The sequence below is a fragment of the Castor canadensis genome, chromosome 13 (genome assembly GCF_047511655.1).
Source record: "Castor canadensis chromosome 13, mCasCan1.hap1v2, whole genome shotgun sequence".
In the NCBI taxonomy this organism is placed as follows: domain Eukaryota; kingdom Metazoa; phylum Chordata; class Mammalia; order Rodentia; family Castoridae; genus Castor; species Castor canadensis.
This window is the reverse complement of record NC_133398.1, coordinates 125,310,627-125,328,163: the sequence shown is the minus strand read 5'-3', so window position 1 is coordinate 125,328,163 and position 17,537 is coordinate 125,310,627. Positions and strand designations below refer to the sequence as shown.

At 45.3% G+C, this 17,537-nt stretch overlaps 1 protein-coding gene across 20 annotated transcripts in view; it reads left to right on the top strand.

Moving 5' to 3' along the window:
• Positions 1–17,537, top strand: part of Aopep (aminopeptidase O (putative)) — a 293,876-nt gene that overhangs the window by 178,773 nt on the left and 97,566 nt on the right. For all 20 annotated transcript variants that reach the window (XR_012440580.1, XR_012440575.1, XR_012440579.1 and 17 more), the window contains exons 8-10: positions 6,448–6,550; positions 7,097–7,204; positions 16,404–16,447. Coding sequence is in view for 14 of the 20 variants with exons in the window: in XM_074052594.1 (XP_073908695.1) it covers positions 6,448–6,550; positions 7,097–7,204; positions 16,404–16,447 (255 nt within the window). In the remaining 6 variants the exon portion in view is untranslated. The remainder of the gene's footprint in view (positions 1–6,447; positions 6,551–7,096; positions 7,205–16,403; positions 16,448–17,537) is intronic.

Genomic DNA, 17,537 nt, shown 5'->3' with positions numbered 1-17,537 from the left:
GCTCTACCATTTGAACCACTTCCTCAGCCCCTCTTTTTGCTTTATTTATTTAGCAGTACTAAGGCTTGAACTCAGGGCCTACACTTTGAGCCACTCCACCAGCCCTTTTTTGTGATGTATATTTTTTTTTTTGAGACAGGGTCTTGCAAACTATTTGCCTGGGGCTGGCTTCCAACCACGATCCTCCTGATCTCTGCCTCCTAAATAGCTAGGATTATAGGCCACTGGCACACTGCAGATATTTTTGAAATAAGGTCTTACCTGTTTTCCCTGGAGCATCCTCAGACCCTGATCCTCCTACCTACATTTCCTACATGGCTGGGATTACAGTTATGTACCACCATGCCCAGCTCATTGATTGAAAAGGGGGTCTTGGTTTTTGCCTCAGCCAGCATTGACTGTGGTTGCTTTTCTTGACTGTGGATGGTGTGTGTGGATCAACTAGCTAGACTCCCTGCTTCAGCTTGTATGAAAATTTGTTAATTCCTTGGTTATATCCCTAAGGACTTCCCCTCAGGTTATAGCAAATAATTAATCAACACCCTTGGGATTCTGTTATGAAGCCATGAAACAACTGCCTCACACTCACCAGCGCATTCTCACATGGCATCTGTCCTGCTGGTTGCCTTGCAGAAAGCAGGATGTCATGCTGTCTCTGGAGGGCCTGCAGGGGCCCATGCAAAGCCCTGTAGTTCATGTTTCCTCTTCTAAGTGCTTATAAACTGCTCAGTGACCTTGTCTGCACTTCCTTCGCATGTCAGAGTGGCATTTGTGTGTCTCTGTCAGACCCTTTCCCACCACCTCCAGGATTTGCTGCCCTAGGAGCTTCCTAGGTGGAAGATCTCAGGGATACAGCCTGTCCCTCACCTGCCTGGAAGGAGCAGCCTCGACAGCCCCACATGGCAGCGCCTATCTGCATGGATAGCTCAAAATCATCCTTGGCAGGCAAGTCGAGGCAAGTGGGAGTCCGGAGGTTGTGTCACCTCTCAACACCTCCTTCCCCTGCTCCCCCATCACTTATGGCCCCCCAGCTGTCCTGGCCTCCTGGCTCCTTCTGCCTTCTCTCCCGCACGCCCTTTCCCCGTCCCACCAGAAACTCCCCGCACAGTCTGTCTTGCTCTCCCATCTCCTGCTCGCCTCCTTCCCGCAGTGCTGTGCTTGGCCATCAGATCTATCTGCTCCTTGACTTGTCTCTCTAAGATGAATTTCTGATTCATGTCCCTTTCGAACCTGAAGGGATTGTTGGTTTTATAGTCTGCTTGTTGCTTTTCTAAGGGTCATCTTTCACTGTTGTACTCAGAGTTTTCCCCAGTTCTGCTGACTGCTGTGTCACTGCACCACCCACTTTGGCAGCTGCCCTCTCTCCTGGAGTTGCCAGTCGCTGGCTGCTGGCACCACTGGAAGGGAGCATTTCTTGTTCTTTGCCCAGGTTCCTCTGAGGATGACTCCTCCTGTCTTAAATCACCTTAGCAATTGCCTTTTTCAGCACCCCAGTGATGGCCCGCTGTGCCTGCTATGAGATGACGTTCCCGCTGGGGAAAGCCCTTCATGTTGGATCACCTTGATTCCATCTCGAAAAGCACACAGTCTAATTTACGGAAGACCAGTAGCTCCGACACAACCCAAACTTATTAAAGATGGCTCCAGCCTTTGTCCTCTTCCCTGTGATAGCACTGCAAATGTTCGTTTAGCACTACTTACAGATGAAGAAATTACTGCAGAAGGCAAACACAGCTTTAAGAATGCTCTCCACTTTTTTCCCCTCTTTTTGCCCCAGGCTGGCCTCGAATCATGATGCCTCCCACATAGTTAGGGCTCCATTTTGTTTCTATAACCCAGAATTTTAGTAGTCTCTTCACAGAGTGGTGTATGGGGTGAGTGTGTAAGGGAGATACCGGAACCTGGTTTACTAGTACGTTAGGTAACTCTTGGATTTTGTTGCTTCTCTTTGTTTGTTTTCTGATCATGAGCAGGTAAGGAACAAACCTTAGCCCAATCCTCAGAGGTTTTGTGGTCAAAATGGGGAGGTGCGAGGCGACATCTGCAAGCAATGGTTTTTTTTGTTTTTAACCCTTTTTATTTTGGAAGAATTTCAGACTTACTGGCAGTCACCATAGTAGTAGAGTGAGTTCCTGTGTACCCTCCTCGCCAAGCTTACCCCATGTGTAGCTGTGTATTCTCCAGGCCTTTCCTGTCTGAAGAGGGTGAGCTGGTGCTCCCTGTGTCCCTGTAGACCTTCCTGAGTGCCCCGAGCACTCTGGCTTAGCACGCTGAGACCCCGCAGCCCACGGAGGCACCCAGGTAGCTGTCCTTACCCGTTTGTACAATGGGAACTGGGCTTCACAGGGCATCTTCAACATGCTGTACAGAGTCGAGGCTCAGACCATGCTCTGAGCCTCATGTGCTGCTTTCCTGTATGTCTCCCTGGTGCATTTGGAGCCCTCGTGGGAACCATGAGGCCACCCCAACTCAGGGCTAGTGTCTCACCTCCCACATTCTCCTGGACTGACTGAGGCTGCTACCCATGACAGCCGCCAGGGGCGCTGAAATGCTCAGTCCCTGCTGCCTCATTTCTGGGGTGTTCAATCCCCAGCTAAGCCCAGCAGTGGTGGGTTTATACATGCAGAAATCTTGTAGCTCTCCTGTGACTGCAAAGGAGTGTGTGATGTATGCTGGCAACAGCTGGTTCCTGTCCCCATGGGTGTTGCAGTCCTGCAGGACCAAATCACACCACCGTGGATTAGGTGCACGGCTCCCGGGAGTACAGTGGGAGAGGAAGGCGTAGGGAAGGGACAGACCTTGCCTTTCTCATTTGCTGCATTTGGTGCCAGGGACAACACAAATCAAGGGCATTTGAGCCCAAGTGACCTTGGTAACTTGTATTACTGCCATGCAATAAATGGTGCAGTTCAGGTCTAAGGCATGCTTTCACATTACCTGAGCCTCATCGTAGACTGCAGGTGAGGAGAGCAAGCCCGTGCTTTGCTGTTCTGTGGACCTGGGTTGGACCTGGACCCTCTGTCACTGCCTAGCTGTGTGACTCCTATGGGCCTCACTCTCCACAGCTTTTAAATGGGTAGAGTCACAGTTGGGTTCTTGTGAGGGCAGATGACATGATACATGAGAAGAGCTTTGGAGCCAGGTGCAGTGGCTCACGGTTGTAAGCCTGCAAAGATGGAGAGGAGGTTTGAGGCCAGCCTGGGAGAAAAGTGTGAGACTCCATCGGAACTGATAAAAATGCTGTATGCAGTGGTAGGTTCCTATCATACCAGCTACAGAAGAAGCACAGATAGAAGGATGTGGTCCAGGCATAAATGTGAGACCTTATTTGAAAAACAATAAAAGCCAAAAGGGTTGGGGACATGGCTCAGGTGGTAGAGCACCTGCCTAGCAATTGCAAGGCCCTGAGTTCAATCCCTAGTACTGCCAAAGCTCCCCACCCAATTTTTTTTTTTTTTTAAGTCAGAAGGCAGGCAGTCCCAGGCTGGCCAACAGCTGAATGATGTCATTAAAGACTGCTTACCTTCTTTCATTTCCTTTTACTTTTGGTGGCATTTTGATGTGCTGCCTCATGGTTGTAAGATGGCTGCTACAGCTCCATGCATCACATTTGGGAGGAAGCAACTCAGTAGGAGTTATATTTTCTTCTGTTGTAAGATAAACCAAAGCTTTCACACAACTCCACCCCCAACTACAGCAGGTACCCATTTTTGTCTCTTCTGGCTTCACTGCTGCCAGGAACACTTGGAAAATGAGCATTTAGCTTTTCTGATGTAATTGTACTGGAAGCGTGGAAGAAGGCAGATGAGAGTGGAAGAGAGTGGGCCAATTAAACTTGCCCCAGTCCTTCACATTTCATTGTAGAGGGGTCAGCTGCTCCCCCTCATATGTTCATAGTCCTCGAGCGGCAAAACCCTTTAGAGACTGACTTCTCTTTATTCTTATAGAACATGTGCTGTTTTAGGTGCAGCCATTTTTTCCATAACTGCTTCCTTTTTTTATTTCTTTTTTTTTCCCCAAGACAGAGTCTCTCTATGTAGCTGGGGTGGCCTCAAACTCCAGGTCCTCCTGCCTCAGCCTCCCAAGGGCTGTGATTACAGGTGTGTGCCTATGCCTAGCCATTTTCTTAATGTTTTTATTGAAATATACATACACACAAAAAAATGTTTTGCTGGGTGGCTCAAGAGATTTTTCCCACTTATCTACATGGAAGCAGACTGAAATCAACGTAGAACACACTTAGCATCTTGGGAACCTCCCTCTTTTCCTCCTCTCTTTCCATACTACCTCCCAAAGGCAACCTTTGTTCTGATCTCTGGTGCCACGAGTCAGTTTTGCTCCTTCTTGGACTTCACCAAGTCGAAAGCTTACATTTTTGCATGCTCTCGTAGAGCTGACTTCTTCCAGTCCTCTGTGAGCTCCATCTGTGTTACTGCGTGGGGTACTCGTTCTGTTCCATTGTGCCCTGCTTTCTCCTGCCCTTCGTGTGGCTGGGATCATGAGATCCACACAGAGCTGGGATCATGAGAGCCAGGTAGTACAGAGTTGGAACTTCCCACTTCCACTGGCAAGGTGCCTTTCCTTTGTTGCAGCTACCTGTGACTCCCACAAATCTTGCTGCACGCGCTGCCTCAGCTCTAAGGCTACTTTAAAAGGAATGTCTGGGGACTTGTGTGCTTGCTGGGAGATGCTGTCAGCATAAAAGAATTTTGTGGAGCACTTCTTCATTTGGAGAGGATGGTAGAACAAAGTAGGAGACGGATGTGTTCTGAAGGACATTTTTAGACAAAGGGAAAAACAGCCACTAAAGGCATCATTTGGAACTGGAGCCTGGAAGGCAGCCTTCTGAGCAGAGTTTTGCATCATTCTTCTCCATTTCTTCCTTTCCAGCAGTCTCAGTTCCCCGTCAAGGGCACGAGGAACTCAAAGCAACTCTACCTCTCTCGGGGCTGGGCAACCTGGTTTGAATTCCGGTTGTCCCCTGAGACGCCTTCCTCCCCCCAAGACCATGGGCAATGCCTGGGCTTTGCCTAGCAAAGCTGGCATGGCTTGCTTTCTGTGTGGAATAGTTCAGCCCCAACAAGCTCAAGAGTTGAGGATGTCAGTGGAGTCTTAAGTGAAGGTGAAAGGGGCAAGTTATTCCTCCAAGTGTGCTTGTGCAGGTAAATCAGGAATCCAGCAGAAAAACTGAAACCCTCCCTTAGCTCCAGGGAGCACCCTCATCTTTCCTCTAGGTGTCTGCTGGTCTGTGAGTCCTGTCTGTCTGCTGGGGTAACACACCGGGACATTAGGCTAAGACCTCGTCTTCTTGTGCTGAGACTGTTTGACAAGTTTATGGGGTAATCTCTAGATCTCTGGGCTTTGCAGTATGTTATTTTAATTATTATCTATAGGACCTGTAGAACAGGTTGGAAGAATTGTTCCCAATTTACTAGTGAATAAACTGGGGGTTAGAGAAATTAAGGAACCTGCCAGTTATTAGCATGTATTAAGAACAAAGGCTGATGTGCAAAGCCAAGTCTCAGACTCCAAAGGCCTTGTACCATGTACGACACTTTCCTTAAAAAACAAAACAAAACACCTCATTCTCTTGTTCTTTTCTCCCTTCCCAAGTCTCAACACAGACTCTTCACTGTTTATCCAGTGAGTGACTGATTGTAGAACAGCTGAAAGCTACAGATTTTGGTGGGTTTTAAAGCCTCTCTGTAACACAGTGCACAAGTTTTTACTAGATGGCTCCAGATCTGCTGTATTTTAGGAATGGTTTAAAAAAAAATTTTTAAAAGCAAGCACACAGTGAAGAAGACCCCACAGGATAATAAGGAGACACTGGTTTCAGTACTAGTGTTGTTGCCACAACTCCAAACAGACCACAGACGGCGAGTGTAGACCACTTCCATGTGCCTATTTCCCTTACTTGTGTGTAATTGCTGATGTCTCCACCTATTCTAAGCAGCAGGAGCATCCATCACCTTTTTTGTGTGATTTTTAAAATGGGTTCAAAATGCCATTTCTTAAAGAATTTGTAATCATCAGATGCAAATGCAGAGAAGTGGGTAATACTGAGGCTTTCAGAACTTGGAGCATGTGCCCACGAACTCCTCACTTTCCCAAGTAAAGCTACATTTCCATTGTATTTCCGGGGTCATCACTCACACCTAAAAGGGAACACATTCTTAAGTCGTTCATACTGGAGCTTAGATTCCTTCAGGGTCTGGCAGGCCTTCTCTTGGAGAGGATGATAGAACGCATTGCCCACAGCCAGCCTCAGGTTGCCCCCCTAACTATAAATCCCTCCTTGCTCGTGAATTTGTAATGCAAATGCCTTTGAATTGTACCTGGTGTTACTGAATTGAGCTAAGAAAGACACTGTTGAACAGCTCTGAAAATAAGAAAGAAGGCGTGTTATGGCCTGATGAGTCAGAAATGTGCTACACTTCGTTCCAGACCCAGCAAAGAGAAAACTGGCCATGTGAGTGACTCGGGAGCGTCTGTGGTCAGGCATGGACTCAACCCAGACAAGATGTTCATGCAGGTCCACTATTTGAAGGTACGCACATCCAAGGGCAAAGCCAGGTGTTATGCGTGGCACTCTTGAGGTCATACAAATAAATAATGAAGATCAATGACATGACAGTCAAAGCAAAAAGTCAGCAGCGTCTCACTGGGCAGAATCTGAGAGTCCACCAGTTAAAGCCCTTTCTACCCCAAAGTGAGGCCATTTTGGGAGGCGTGTGTCCACGGAAGCTGAGAGCCCTTGCCCTCTATGACTTTGATGAGCAAAACCTTCAGATTGCTCTCGGGTTCTGCAGAAGGCAGGGGTGATAGGAGGACTTGCAGGCTGGAAAGGCCCCTTTCTGGGAGCCGAAGGAGAGAGGGTGGGCCTGTGCTTCCTGTGGAGCAAGTCATACCATTTTCAGTGAGGCTGGGGAGTCCACCCTTACGTCCACGCCCTACTCCTGCACAGAACAGAGGGCAGCCCAGGACAGGCAAGAAGGCACATTCTGGATGGACGGGTACAGTGCACTGTGGGTAGTGTTGTCACATGGACATGGACCTGTGATGGCCATCTTGTTCTCTCTTCATTCTCTCCTAGGGCTACTTCCTTCTTCGGTTCCTTGCCAGAAGACTTGGAGATGAAGCCTACTTTTCTTTCTTAAGAAAATTTGTGTACACGTTTCATGGGCAGTTGATCCTTTCCCAGGTAACTTGTGGGTCCTTGTGAGTTCACAAGATGTACTTGGGGGGAATGTAGCATGTGGGGATTAGATTTCGCGGGCATGAAAAAACAGAAAAGTGTGGCAATTCCGTGTAGGGGGAGAAAGAGAAAGTGTTAACTAAGGGGACATAGGAAAGTGTTGATTTAAGGGGAGAGTGAGCTTCCTGTAATCTGGGGACAAGCTGTAACCCAGAGCTGTCTTGTACACAGTGGTGGGAATAGTTGTATCCTAAGTGACCTTAACAACACCACAAAACACTCCTGCTGTTCCTCTGCCTGGAGTCACCTTTGCATGGTGGTCTCTATTTGATACCACATCCTCAGAGTCCTCGTAGCTGATGACAGGTGCATCACCCTCTTCTCCACCCTGTTTCCCTTTTTTTTTGTGCCTTCACTGTCATCGCCCTTATCTATGATTGCATTTTAATTCACAGGACAACTACTTTCATTTCTATTTCATCCAGTCTATGTACAAGCTCCATAAGGCCAGGCATGCTTTGTTTTTCACTAGTGTTTAGTACATGGCTGGCACACAGCAGGTCTTAATGAATATTTGATACACGCATTAATAGCAATACACTAAAATACTCAGACAGCCTGGCCACAAAACTATCAGAAGGAGATCATCAGCTCCTATGGGTGAGGGGCCTTGCAGCACACAGCAAGAAAGGTGATGGAGTGAGGGGCTCCCAAGGCAGTGCCCAGAGCTGGCAGAAAACAGACGATGGGTCCTTAGCAGAGTTAGACTGGAGGACACTTCTGACGTTTGGTTGAGCTCACGTACGGTGGTGAGTCACATTCTCCAGTGTTAGGCGTGAAGGTCTTGTGGGAGGGGAGTAACGTGAGTGGAAAAGAAGAGATGGCCATGTCTCTATGTTCTTTTTGCCTTTTTGGTATCTTCTGAAGGATGATTCTCCCTACATGTGAATTTAGGAAGGCAATTTGAAGTCTGGGTTGGAAGTCTTACATGGTTGGCTGATTGACGGGTAGTCCGAAATCCTACTGTGTAAACCACTACTCACCAAGACCCCTCAGTGTTCAGTGAGCGCTGTGTGGACTGTGACTTCAAGGTTCTGATGCCCACTTACCAGGGACTCGTGGTGCTCTGTCAGCCAAATCATTCAACGTTTGTTTTGTTCATCTCTTTGAACGGTAACTTTATCGAACTATCATTCACATACCGTAAAATCCATTCTTGACAAGTGTACAAACCAGTGCTTTTTAGCGTATTCTCAAGGTCGTGTACCCATCATTGTCTCATCAACCCCAAAAGGACTCATCCATCAGCAGCCGCTTCCCCACATCATGTCCCTCTGCACTGCCCCCCTCACATTCCTAGGCAACCAATGATGTGTTTCTATCTCTGTGGATTTGTCTATTCTGGATTTGTCATATAAGTGAACCGTGTTCTGTGTGGCCTTTTGTATCAACTTGCCTTAACGTGATGTGTTTCCAAGGCTTATGAGGCATGTTTCCACAGTTCGTGGTTTGTTTGTTTTTTTAACTCCTGAGCTCTGGGACCCTCCCACCTTAGCCTCCTGAGCAGCATTCCTTTTTATAACTTTCACTTCATTAATTGGAGTAAAATACACACAGCATGAAGTTTACCATTTTAGCTGTTTTGAAGGGTCCAGTTTGGTGGTGCTGCCTACACTCATCTCTTCATCTTCTCAAACAGAAGCTCTGAACCCATTACCCAACAACTCCCTGTTCCCCCCTTCCACAGTCTGTGCCAACCAGCATCATATTTTCTGTTTCTAAGACTTGGACTATACCATGCCCTCCTAGAAGCAGAACTGTGCAGTTTTTGTCCTGTTGTGCCTGGTGTGCTTCACCTAGCATGATGTCTTCCGGACGTTGTCTGCAGCATTCACATTGGACCAGTCAAGGCTGAGCGTTTCATTGCAGGTGCATATACACTTTGTGAGCACTTGGGCTGTTTCTACCGTTTGTGACTTATGTTGCTGTGTTAGTGTACAAGTGTCTGCTCCAGCCTCTGCTTTCGGTTCTTTTGAGCATATGCGAAAGTGGTTACTTTAGTTACTTTTGTAACTGCAGCGGTTACAATCCAGTGATTGCTGGTTTGTGTGGTGATTCTAAATTCAGCTCTTTGAGGAACTGCCACACCCCCTTCAGTGCAATTTCTCCATTCCGGCCAACACCTGTTGCCTTCTGATTTTGGATGGTGGCCATCCCCGTGGGTGTCAAACTGTGTCTCATGAGGGCTTTGACTTGCATTTCCCTGATGGCTATTGATGTTGGGCACTTTTACGTTCTACCGCAATTCCTATAGCTAATTTGTATGTCTACTTTGGATAAATGTCCATTCAAATCCTTTGCTGCTTCCTCCTTTTCTTCTTTCTCCTCTTCCTCCTCCTCCTTTTTGTTTTTTGAAACAAGGTCTTACCATGTATCCCAGGCTGATCTTGAACTCATGACCTCTTGCCCCTTGGCCTCCTAAGTGCTGGGATTATAGGCATGAGCCACCATATATGACTTTCTTTTGCCTGGTCTTTTATTATTGTGTTATAAGAATGCTTCATATATTCTGGATCTAAGTCCCTTATCAGATATAAGGTTTGCAAATGTTTCCTCTTGTTCTGTGTATTGTATCTCACTTTCTTGGTAGTGTTCTAAAAGAGACAGCACAAAACATTATCATTTTGACAAGTCTAGTTCATCTCTTTCCTCTTTGGTCGTTGTGCTTTAGATGGGTTGTCTCTGAGAAGCCTCTGCTTGACTAAAGTTCACCAAGTTTCACTCCCGGGTTTTCTTCTGAGATTTTCACAGTTTAAGTTCTCTGATCTAGTTCATGCTCGTTTGTCTCTGTGCGTAACCGCTCTATCCACCTTCGTTTTTGTGCATGCGAATATTGACTTGTCACATAAGCATTTCATGAAAAGCTGTTCTTTCCCTCCACTGAATTATCCTAGTACCGGCTGAAACCCTGTGACCACTGATGTCAGGGTTTATTTCTGTCATTTCAATTCTGCTCCATCCGTCACTCTTCCTGTCATTATGCCAGTGTCACAGTCTTGATTGCTGTAGCTTTGCATGAAGTTTGGAAATCATTGCCTTTTCGGCTGCCATGTACTCATCACAGAAATTCAAGCAATACAGAAAAGTAAAAAAAAGGCTGTAAAACATCATTCAGAGTCCCACTGCCCAAATACCTGTAATGTATATTATTTGAATACACAAAGAGATAGAAGTTATTAGAAATAATTTTATAAAAACAGGACTATATATATATATATATACATATATACACACTTTTTTTTTGCTGTGCTGGGGATTGAACCCAGGGCTTTGTGCCTGCTAGACAAACATCCTACCACTAAGCTACATATATGCTTTTCCCCCATATTTGTTGTACAGGGGTGGGGGAAGATTCATTGTGACAATTCCAAATAACATGGCATTGTACATTGGTTAGATTGCCCCCTCTATCTCCCCCCCCACACACACACGTGCTTTTTAATTAAACATGTTTTGTTCTCTTTTACTCAAATTTAATAAATAAAAAAGAAACTAAACTGAAGATAAAGAACTTTCTGAACTTCAGATTAATGTAAGAGAGATCATGTCCTAAAAGGTTCTCCTATGGTTAAAAAACATTGTTCCAAAAAAAAAAATTTAAGAGCTGGTGGAATGACGAGTGATAGAACCCTTGCCTAACAGGTGTGAGGCCCTGGATGCAATCCCTAGTACCCCAAAACAACAACAAACAAGCACTGAGAGGCTAAAATTGTTATTTTCCCCTCCACCTATGCCCTTCATGTTAGAAAGCAACAGTTTATCCACTACTGCAGATAGTGGGGTAGTGATACACTTCCACGATTCCCCATCCTAAATTGTTCTTCATCATTATTTTCAGTTAGGGCTTACTTCATTCACCACACATGCTGTAGCTGTGATTTTCAGCTGTCTAGTCTTAGTCCTGTGTTGAAAGGATTTCACCACCAGTCACTTAACCACGCTTCTATCCTCATGAATAGTTTATTGATTCCACTCTTTGTTGGCTGAATTTCATTATCAAGTTGATGTCCAACTTGCAGTTTCACAGGCTGTGTGACTTCTGAGTTCTGAGTTCTTCCTGCTTGAGAATGCTTGCCTGTCTGTATTTAAATTACAAAATGGCTAGGTCATGTTTTCATTCCTCAAACCTCTGTTGCAAAGCCCTTTGAGACTGGTCTGCCTTCCCCTTCACACCACGTGGGTGACAGCAAAGGCCTTCACACTGCAGTGGTAACTTAACTAGAGAGGGGTGGTCTCCATGACTCGGCGGCCCCTTCACTCCAGAAAACATGGTGCAGTCTTAGTGTCTTAGACTCTGTTCTTTAGTGAAATTGTCTTGGTTGTATCTTGAAGCATATTTTTCCTAGAGTAGGGTTTGCAATTCTGGGGTTACCATTATCCTTGCGTTATGTCTTCTTTGTCCTCCATGCATACAGCATTTGCTAATGCCTTTTATCTTTTTATGCTTCATGGCCTGCATCTATCTTCCTTTTTTCTTAGTGTTATTTTCTTTAAGGTCTATTTTCTCTGATGTTTCTTTCTTATTAATGCTCTGATAATGCTATTATTTAGGTCCTTAATTTATTTCCCTGGCATTAAAACCTCTCTTTTCATCTCTATGTATTGTTTTGTCATCTCCTCTTCAAGCTTTCATTTTTGCTGAGTTTAGGTTCCCATTTTTTGGGTTGTCGTTCATTTATTTTATAGTGGAAAGCAGGGAGAGTTTTCTTCTCTTCCTTGGATTATGTTTTCTTCAAGCCTGGATTCTTTGTTGTTTGTTTCTTTTTATGCAGGCTGCAATAGTTTGCATACTTGCTGTTGTTTTTGCTCACTTTCAGCATAGCCAGAACTGTCCTGACCTTTTATTTATTCTCACATACCTTGGAACATTGTCTTTGATTCCTCTCGCAGCTCATCTCAGGCCCGTTTTTTTCTTCATTTGTCTGAGCTACCTTTGAAGCTTGGTTATCGCAGAGAGTCATCCTCAGCTGGTTATTTCCTGTGTTTGCTCACCTCTCCTCAACATTTATTTCCAGTCCCTCCACAGTCAAGAAAGAAGAGAGAAAAGTATTCTTGCTTCTTTCCAAATGTGAGGGTATTTGTGAGACTCTGCAGGGCGTGGGCACTCCTCCCCGCTCCCCTGCTGCTAAGCCTGGCATGGGGGAAGGGAGAGGTGTAAACTGGGGGAATTCCAGGCTGCTCTCTGTGCTTGCCTCGTTTTGAAGTTCTTGCCAGGAGGCTGTTCTTCTTTCCTTGTTTGAGGCTGCTGGCCAAGTTTTTACAATTTTTTTCAATTAAAAATTATGGATTGTGTTTTGTTTACATTGCTAGTTAGTTGTTGTTGAGGAGAAGCTGTGATCCAGTTTCTGTAATAGAGACATTTCCTAAGTAAAGAAGCTCTTCGCTTCTTCCTATTCCAGCTTTCTTCTTCATCCTGCCCCATCTGAACACCCATACCCCGGTGCTTCCCTTTTTTATCCTTCCAGTCCCACTGGCCCCCAGCAAGCATGACAGTACCTTCTCCCAACTGTCTCACCTCCTCTCAGTCTCTTCCCCACCAGTCCTACCCTGGTTCAGCATTTTGCTTGTTTGTTTCACCTCTCCTCTTCCCTCTCCACGACCATGACAACTATTCAAAAACATCCACTCGCTCTCAGTTTACCCAGTGGTGTCTACATGGCCTTGCTTTTCATTGAGAACCTGCACCAGAACCGAAAAACAATTGCCAAAATCAGTGATTGTTTTTAATTATAATGCTTAATTTAGTGTTGTTAGGTATTGGTTAAAACAAGCCGTCTGGAACTGATCTGATTAGTAGATTATCAGGAGAGTAGAAAGTGAAAAGAAGCTAGTGTTGTGATTCATGCCTGTAATCCCAGCTACGCAGGAGGATCAAGGTTCAAAGCCAGCCGGGGCAAGTAGTTCTCTTGAGACCCTATCTCAAAAACACCCAACACAAGAAAAGGGATGGTGGGGTGGCTCATGTGGTAGAGCACCTGCCTAGTAAGTGCAAGGCCCTGAGTTCAAACTCCAGTACAGTCTCCCCCCCACCCCTGCCAGAAAAAAAAAAAAAAAGAAAGTGAAAAGAAATTCTCCAGGAATGTGTTTTCTGATTCTGGTGTGGACAGGTAAGGATTACCAAAGTCCCAAATAAAATTTCACTCCACAGTCCTCTCAAAACGATGTTTCTTTTTGCCTTTGGTTTTTCTTTGTTTTCAGGCATACTGCAGAGGTGGCTACTGTCCTATCTCTTGCTAGCTGACTCTTGGAAGGATTGGGAAGCCGTGGTGAGGGAAGGAGGCATTCCTAACAGAGAGCGGGGAGGGCTTCTGTCCAAGTCCAGGTTACAGAAGGAATCAGGAAAGCTAGTGCTTTATGGTTTCAGATTGGGTCTCCAAAAGGAGCACGTAGGACCATTGTGTCAGTTCCATGGGTAGGCAGGACAAAAACTGCTTCGTGAGAAACAAGCGTCTTCTGGAACTGGATGCAACCCAGACAGAAGCTGAGCCCTGTGGAAAGAGCATCTCCCAGCCTGTGGAGCATGGCAGAGACGCCTGAGGTGTCAGCTTTGCCGGTCTCACACTGGTAGGCTGCCTGACTCTGAGCTACCAGGAGGCAGGGCAGCCATCCTTCCTCAGGAGGAAAGCAGGTCCCAGGGGACGCCTGAACTTACCCTGTGTTCACACTGAGCTCAGGATCGTTGTGCTTTGCAAGCCAGTTTAAAAAAAATCCAGTTGTAATTGGGAAATGCAAAAGGGCAGAATTAAGGTTAACTCTGAATTTCCTCCTTTTCGTGCAATTAAATTCTCCCCCTTACCTTGAAGTTAATGTAATTTTTCCCTACATAATTGAGCATAAATTACCAGGTAAATGTGGGGTAAGTTGATAGGCTGTAAGGAGATAATGAAGTGAAATTAGTAAGAACTTACAATAACACTACTTGGATTTTTAAGAGAAGAGTCAAACATCCTGTCAATAAGCCAAAGAAAAAATAACCTATTAATTTATTGGATTTGTAGACAGAGCTATTAGATTGTGATAAGTGAATTTTAATTCAATATTTTATAAAATATTTTTTAATTATAGGCAAATGCTCTATGAGCTACACCCCAAGCCCTATTAATTTTTTTGATAGTACTGGGATTTGAACTCAGGTCCTCAGACTTGGTAGGCAACTGCTCTACTGCTTAAACCACACCTCCAGTTCATTTTGCTGCAGTTCTTTTGGAAATGAGATCTCAAACTCTTTTCCCAGGCTGGCCTTGAACCTTGATCCTCCTGATCTCAGCTTCCTAAGTAGCTAGGATTACAGGCATGAACCACTGGCACCTGGCCCAACAATTTTTTAAATAATAAATATAGTGACTTTAAGAACCTCAAGCAAAAATAATTGTGCACATTCCAAGTCCTGTCCTTGTGTCCTTCGGTGTTTTGTGCACATGTGAGATGCCAATCAATCTGGCTTTCCTGAGTAAAGAACAGTAGATGAGAAAGGTGTTAGGAGGAGACTGAGGTTGCAGGACGTAACTCTTCCCTCAGGAAGGAGAGGACCATAGCCGCACACAGGCTGGGACTGCTGGCTTCCCAGTGCAGGGTGGCTGTGCGTCAGTGTGGTGGGAACAAAGGAACACCTCACGTGGGTCCTTTGCGGGGTTCTGTTCGTCCTAATTCCCTCTGCGTTACGGAGTGCAGGTCTGTGCTGTGCCTCCTCTCACACGCTGAGGGAAATGGTGGCATCCAGCACTGGGGGTACTCAGCCTCAAAAGACTTGTTCTTTTCCCTCGGGAGGACTTGAGTCTTCACAGTGGCCTACTTAGTCATCTGGCATGATGGCACACGCCAGTAATCTCAGCACTCCAGAGCCTGGAGTAGGAGGTTCAAGAGTTCAAGGCCAGCCTGGGCAAGGTCCTGTTTCTAAAAAGACAAAAAAAGCAGAAACAGAATCTTCAGATAGAGGTCTTATTCATTGTTCTATATCCTTAAATTCCAGGAAGAGTTAACTATTGTTCTTGTTTGTGTCATGTGCTGTAGTTATCCAAAATATATATTAACTAGCATTGAGACAATGAGAAGTTGACACTAGGCTACCCAGTTAGCTAATACCATTACAGAATGGAAAACCACAGTTAAGTTTGAATTTCAGATGAACAGTGGATAATGTTTTAGTGTATTTATGCTCCCAGTTTAACTGATAATGCTAGTTAAGACCAAGTCAAGATTCCAGAATTAGATGGGCCAGAAGTTAGGTCACAGTATTCAAGATACAAATTAAAAATAAATGAACATGCATGTTTGAAATTTTAGTACCTTAAGGTATTGTGGTTGTGTCTTTTACGTTAAGAGTCCTTATCTTTTAGAGAGATTTACTAAAACACTCGATGAAATTATGTGATGTTTGGGATTTGCTTCTAAATAATACAGGAGGCACGGGAGCGGATGGGGAAGGATTGGCTATGGATTGGCAGGTTTATCAACATTAATTATACTTTTTTGTCTACTTTTGATTGTGTTTCAATTTTTCTTAATGAAGGAAACAGAATGTGCGTGTAAGTCATGCTTTTAGGTTAAAAAACCCTGCTGTCATGTGAACATCTCAAGTGTCCAGGAGTTGAGGATCTGCACAGTAGCAGGAAAAGGCTGCAGATGGAGGCGGGGCTCCAGCACTGTACCATCTCTCCAGAACCGCAGATATCTGTTCCTCGATGGGCACATTCATCTTCTTGACTTTTGTCTTTATTTTCCACGGGGCAGTGCAGGCAACTTCCACGTTAGTCACTAGCCTCTTGGCATCTAGACTGTCCAGTAGGCTATTGAGGTTGAGCTCACGAAGAGGGGGGCTTGGGCAAGAAGAAAGGCAGTGCTTTATACAGTGGCCAGCCTTTTGACAATAGCCAAACACAAAATGAAATAAACTATTGGGCCAGGTCAAATCAGCAAACGTGTTTTCCAATTTATTTGTTTTTTTGTTTTTTAAAAACAAACCTCTTTAAGTGATTGGATTGAAGTCTGGGAAGTGAGCAAATGAAGCATAGAGCCTCCCAAGTGGGCGAGGTCTGGCTCTCCCAGCAGTGAGCTGTCAGCAGCTGGGAGTCCTATGTCTGGCATGGCTCCCACAGTTATTATTGATGGACAACTTTAATTGTTTTTTTTTTTTTCCTTATTCTAGAATTTCCTTCAAATGTTGTTGGAGAATATCCCAGAAGAAAACAGGTGAGGACCAATTTAGGAAATAAGAGCATAGTTTTACTTTAAATGTTAAATATGACCCTACCGTTGTTCAGTTTGTTTCAACCTAGAAAGTTCGATCTCTTCTCTTAGTAGAGGCAGGGACCTGGCACAGCCAGTGGAGTCGTGAGATAATCAGCCAGACTTTGGGACAGGCCCAAGTAGTTATTGGGGGCCAGCATGCACAGCTGAGGACCCCCAAAGTCAGGAGCCCTGAATTTGATATAGGAGGTGAGCCAAGGGCAGTATGTGGCCTCAGCTGCTGTGGGTAAGAGTGGAGGAGAAGAGGGGCCAAGGTGTGGCTCTGTGCAGGAGAGTCTGGCTCACAGGCACAAGGCTCTGGGTTCAATCCACAGCACTGCAAAGTAAAACAGAAACTAAATGAAAATGAACAAAAGAATGGAGGAGAAGAAAGTTCTAAAAATCAAAGTAGCTCCATCTAACGTGACTTTATACAAGGAAATACTACTTAACTGAAGGCAAAAAAGCAGTGTAGTAATAAAGACCCTCAGGTACAAAGTCAGGCTCTCACAGGTTCTAAACCCAGCTGCACTACTTCCTAACTGAAATTCAGACCCAGGTGATTATTCCCTCCAAGTTTTAGTTTTCAAACCTCACTGGTGGAGTTTTAGGAGGATTAAAGGAGCTAATACCTGTTTTAAAGTAGGTGCTAAACAAGCAATGGGCGTGTTTACCACCTCTGTGCACCGACTCTGTGCACAGGATTACATGCAGCAGTCGTCCTGCAGGGTTATCATGAGCCAACATGTACTGGGATTTTGCTCTAGAAAGACACTCTTTGGGACTTTGTGTTGTCCCTATTTTATCAAGAAGAGGACTGAGGAACCAGCCCAAATCTGAGAAGTGCACATAGCAATCTGGCCCTAGTCTGTCTTCTTACCCACTGTGTTACAAATGGGGAAGCGAGGCTGCTGGGCGTTAAGTAGCTTTTCTGAGCTCTCTCAGCAAGTGCGGCAGCGTAGAACAGAGTTGAGTCTGTGAGGCTGCAGCCCACACTCTCTGCAGTGCATGGCTGGAGAGGAAGGACAGTGTCTTCCTCGGCTGCCTGGCTACC